Source organism: Megalobrama amblycephala, linkage group LG18 (genome assembly GCF_018812025.1).
Source record: "Megalobrama amblycephala isolate DHTTF-2021 linkage group LG18, ASM1881202v1, whole genome shotgun sequence".
Taxonomy (NCBI): Eukaryota; Metazoa; Chordata; class Actinopteri; order Cypriniformes; family Xenocyprididae; genus Megalobrama; species Megalobrama amblycephala.
Window position 1 is genome coordinate 19,414,206 of NC_063061.1, and position 5,561 is coordinate 19,419,766.

General features: G+C 37.3%; 1 protein-coding gene across 1 annotated transcript; it reads right to left on the bottom strand.

Annotated features, from left to right (window-relative positions):
• Positions 1-3,089: 3,089 nt before the first annotated feature.
• On the bottom strand, positions 3,090-4,615 carry LOC125253566 (olfactory receptor 146-like). Its single transcript, XM_048167588.1, has 2 exons — positions 4,467-4,615; positions 3,090-4,187 (listed from the first exon to the last, which is right to left on the bottom strand). Exon 2 carries the CDS (start codon positions 4,166-4,168, stop codon positions 3,227-3,229), a length of 942 nt encoding a protein of 313 aa, XP_048023545.1. The 5' UTR covers positions 4,169-4,187; positions 4,467-4,615; the 3' UTR covers positions 3,090-3,226.
• Between the last annotated feature and the right edge of the window lie 946 nt (positions 4,616-5,561).

Genomic DNA, 5,561 nt, shown 5'->3' on the forward strand with positions numbered 1-5,561 from the left:
GAAGTATTGAACCTGTGGGTTTGGCCCCTGAGGGGGCCCAACTCATAGTATCTGGTCTCTCAACTGAGGTTGTGGTGACCATACTTTACTCCAGAACTCCAGCCACAAGGAACCTATCCTCTGCATACCATGTCCCCGTGGATGGTACAATTGTGGGGTATACCCTTTGAGGTATTGTTTCCTTCGTGGCACTTTGAGGCTGAGGCCTGTAACATGCACTAGGGTTCCTGCTTGGGATTTGGCCTTTGTGTTGGAAGGCTATCTGCAGCTCTATTTGAGCCGCGTGACTCTGTCTCAGAAAAAATTTTTTTTACTCAAAAAAAGTTTTTACTGTGTTCCTCCTGCCATTTCTTCCCTATAGAGTAGGAGACCTTCAGGGCCTGTCTGTATCCCCTACATGCCTTTAGTGTGCACCGGGGATGGTCAAAGTGTTCCTTTACCCTACCCTACTATCTTGGCCTGGATGCAGCTCCAGGCTCATCAGTGCTCTTGTCTTAGTGTGCCACAGTTTCACACGGACAGGCATTTTGGAATTATGGTGTTTTGGGATATCGTTCCCATAGCGCCCCCTTCGGGACGCAGTGCGAGTTCCCTCGAAAGGGAACGTCTCAGGTTATGATTATAACCATAGTTCCCTGAGAGAGGGAACGAGACACTGCGTCGCGTTGCCATACTCCCTGCATCCCTGTGATCGATTTGCTTTGGCAGTTTAAGCTGAAGCCGGTCTTTCCGGATGTGTATTTATACTTTCCTGGTCGTGACGTCACCCGCCGTTGACGTTCACTCTCGCCATTGGACTAGTTGACACACGTGCATCAGACGCATTCACGCTGAGGGCGTTCCCATAGCGCCCCCTTCGGGACGCAGTGTCTTGTTCCCTCTCTCAGGGAACTATGGTTATAGTCATAACCTGAGACGTTTTTTTGTGATTAGTATTCACTAAGTTACAGTTCATTTTCTGAGAACTATCAGATTGGACTTCGTTCAGAGGGAGACGAGAGATCACGCATCATGTTAGTTTTCTTTATTTTACAAAAAGCACAACTTTTTGTTTTTACTTTGAGTGTACACAAATAAAAGAAGACATTCTATAGTTTCAATTGATATATTACTTATGTCTCTATGACAAAAAATGACGGAGTATTTTAAGTCTGTTTTGCTGCAACGTGCACAATAAGTAGCCACGCTTCCCTCGGAGGGCGGTTACAATAACAAAAGAAACAAAAGCCGGCTATCCAGTATGGAAATACTCACAGACAATGACACGCCCCTACTGCGTGCTAGAATCTCCTAAAAACAAGACGATTTCAACCTCAAAATGTACGCTTTTAAATATACCAAAACTGCTATCTCAAACATGGAGAGGCTTCTTCGTGATCTCAACTAACAGATTCTGCAAAAAAACGAAAATCACCAATTTTGAAAAAAAAAAGTTTCTTTCTCATTTTGCTCGATAGTTGTGCTGCCGACTTGTGTCCCTGGTTTCCGTGATGGGTCACATATGCAAACTACTACTACAGAGGTTATACGGCTAAGTACAGAACATACAAATATATACAAAGGGAACGTAGAGACAGGAAAGGAAGGATGGTCAAAGAATGGCAAATTACGACAGTTAACCCTTTTTGAGAGCCAGCGCAGAAATCAGTTTAAACAAATTTCAGAGAGATTTATACTTGCATATGGTTCAAGTAGGTGTGCAGCAGAGTTTCAATGCGCTTGGCTTGGTTGGTCCTTTCCGAGAGGGTTTCTCCGGCAGGGTTTTCAAATGAGGTTTAACTGACGCGTAAGATGACAGAGAAGAAAGAAGAGAGAGAGAGTCCAAGGAAATGGTCGTCCCGGAAGGAGAGCGCGTGATGACAGCGCTGTCGCCTGAGGCAGTTCAGGGGCAGTCGAGAGACAATCGGGAGACAAAGGAAAAATTGTGTGTCGTTGTTTTTATGGAAAACCAAGCTAACACACCTCCTGAATTGTAACGGCCAATAGATGCGCAGCACTATTTGGCGGGCAAAGTTCCTTTGTTTGGTCTCCTAGCTGAATTTGCATACTTTATGACTATCAGATCGGATTTCGAGATGGAGTACTTTCTTCACAGCATCATTAAACAAATCGAACAATGCATTTGACAGCCATGTAATATACATAGATGAATGAGATGTGGAAATAGCTTTAAAATGAATCTAAACTTGATATATAAGAAAAGCATGTAGAAGGAGTTATGTTTTACAGACAAAATTCCATCATTAAAATGAACACTAGCACAAATACACTCATTTAAACTAAGTCTAAACACTAGGAAACATGCATATGCTTGAAATACATGATGGGTATATTTCGGCCTAGTTGTATTTTACATATACAGTCAATAATGTATGTTTATGTGTTTTTGTGTGTGTGTGTGGTGTGTGTTGGAATGCCCATCTGGTCAGTCTCTGGGCCCACACCAGGGGGGTGCTCCTTTTGAAGTCTCCAAAGTTAGAAAGTTGGAGTTTCCTGTTTAACCTCACGGGTCCACAAAACTGCCAAAAATCACAGTCGGCCGGAACCGATTTAGTGATTTAAAAACACAGTTCATCAGGTTAAAAGCGTTCTGAGAATTCCAAAGTTTATTGACTCTGAACGGATCCATCCAGACGTTACATTGCCAATCTAGACAATTACAGTAATATAAGGTTTGTTTATATTCTAAATGAATATTAAAGAATATGATCTAGTTAAAATTATTTGAAAATAAATTAACATTGAGGGAATGACTTGATAGTTGGTGTAGAACCTATTCTATTTATTGTTCCTGCCTTCTGTAGTATACAAACATTATATTAAATGTTTTATTATTATTATTATTATAAAAACTGAAACATTAGAGTTTTGCTAAACTCAAAGAAGGACTATCCCTTTAGCATTTGATTTTTGTGAGGTGCAATAATGATACATACTCGATTAAGAAACATAGTTATTTTATTCGGTAGATTTTATAAATGAAAAAGTGTACAAGGAAATTATGTTCAGTACAATTTAGGATATATACGTAGATCCTTTACTGTAATAAAAATATTGTAAAACCTTGCCATGTGAGGACACTGATTTAAAGTACTAAGTACTAAAAAAAGTTCTCAAGAAGTTACTAAAGACCTATACTGATACTAATGCTTTGTATGTATTCCAGTTACTGACTTTACACATTGAGTTCTGATACCAATGAATATTAATTTAATGACATAATAAATTAAGACGTTCCTTTTTCTCTGCACCAAAATTTTGCAAACTTCTGTCTTATTTCTTTGGTTTGTAAACCATATACTAAAGGATTTAATCCTGGTGGCACAATGTGAAACATTATACTAGCTAGTTTCCTGCTCTCAGAGTAGAGAGGGAAACGATGAAGAAAAATAAAAGTGGAGCCAGAAACAAGCATGATTAAATAAACAGCTAAATGAGTGCTGCAGGTTTTTATGGCTTTGCTGTTGAGTGCTTTGTTTTTGCTGGTTATGCATACAGTAGCAATCTTGCCATATGTTATAAATACAGACAAAATTGAGAAGGTAAATAAAACCACAGTATAAATGATTCCATACACATTATTAACAACCACACCATCATCACAGGAGAGTTTAAAAAGTGAGGCATTGTCACAGAAAGGGTTTTCAATTTTAGATCTGCAGTGAGACAGACGCACAGTGAGTCCTATCAGAATTGATACCATAAGTACTGACAGCCCCCAGGCTGATGCTGATAGTTTAATAACCATTTTATTGGTCATTATTGCCGTGTATCGCAATGGATTACATATAGCCACATATCTGTCAAAGGCCATAATTATAAGAACATAGTGACATGCTGCTACAAAAATATGCACAAAATAGGCTTGAACTACACACTCCACATATGTGATATAGCGCTCTGAAGTTTCTTTTAAAATGTCCTGCAATAAGCGTGGCAAAATGACAGTGGTCCCTAATATATCGTTCAGTGGCAAGTTACAGAACAGGAAATGCATAGGATGATGAAGATTCTTCTCTGTTGAGATCAGAATTACAAGTGCAATATTGGAAACCATTATGAAGACATAAACCAAAAGAAGCAGGATGAAAACAGCATAGGTAGACTGAGGTGTAACTTGAAGTCCCTCCACTAGAAGAATGCTGTGTCTGAATGTCAGATTGTCCATTGCTTGTTCTACCCAAACCCTGCAAACAGAGTAACAGCCAGACATCTCATGGAAATACTGTACACATAAACTTGTACAGGTAGGCCTATATGACAGTTTACAATGCTTGATGTCTGAACAAATTTCACAGTCCACACTACTTTAAATGTGCTAATAATTTTTGCAAAACATGGAAACACTTTAATGTATTACATATAAATAGAAATGTTGATAATCTTAGAAACATGTTGTATAGTTTTGAAATACTTGGTAGTGACCTAGTATTAGTTGAATGTCTAATAAAGCGGCACAAACTTACTGCAGATGTATTCAGTTATTACTAAGGTAGATTATTTATTGCTTTAAAGATCTGATTCATATGTTGCTTGATAAAGTCAGAGTCTTCACTGAAGAATTTTTACCAGCCCTCACCTTTTAATATGTGGTTCAGTGGTGTTTTCATGATACTATCACCCCAGAGGAAAACTTATTCATATTACTTGTTGCCATGATCACAGCCACTGATAAAATTGTATGTATTGATTCCTAACTTTAAATATTTTGTTTATTATATTTTTAATTTCTGTTTCAGAATGTAAGTCCTCGGTGACTAATTCTATTCAATAGCTGCACAAGAAATGTACTGTATAACAAGTATTTGCAATACCAATCAAAAATGTGATTAAAAATATAAATGTTTAAATCAAAAAGGAATTTATTTATTTATTTATTTTATTTGTATTTTTTATTTATTGTATTCAAAATTTTGGTTAATTAAAATAAATTGATTTATTGACCCTTTTATTATTATTATTATTATTATTTTTATGCCAGTCTTTTAACTAGGAAGCCCGGGAAGTCACATCGAGGAGAGAAAGAGAGAGAGAGAGAGAGAGAGAGAGAGAAAGAGAGAGAGAGAGAGAGAGAAAAGGCCTGCAAATCTATGGCCACAGTTTTGCAATCAGTCCCCTTTCTTATAAACCTTACTGACAGATTCTTAAATTGTACGGTTTGCAATCCGTTCACTATGGCTACTGTGGCTACTAACTATGGCTATCAGTTACATTTACTGCTTTTACAGTAGATTTATATTATAATGTAGGCTAGTAAAATAATAATGTTGTAAAATAATAATAATAATTGGTAATAATAATAATAACAACAACAACGATGATATGCGCAAAATTTTGTTTCTACCGGTAGGTGCCCACATTCCATACAATTATGGAATTTAATATACATTAATTATAGGCTACATGGTATTAATTTTTCAAGAGTAGGCTACTGTCTTTTTCTCTGTGCGATGTTGCACTTTATGAATTAATTACACAAAAGTTGTTTGTGTCTCGCAAAGAGAGACACACAGACAGAAAATGCATTACCAACCAAACAAAAATACATTATTTACATGTTG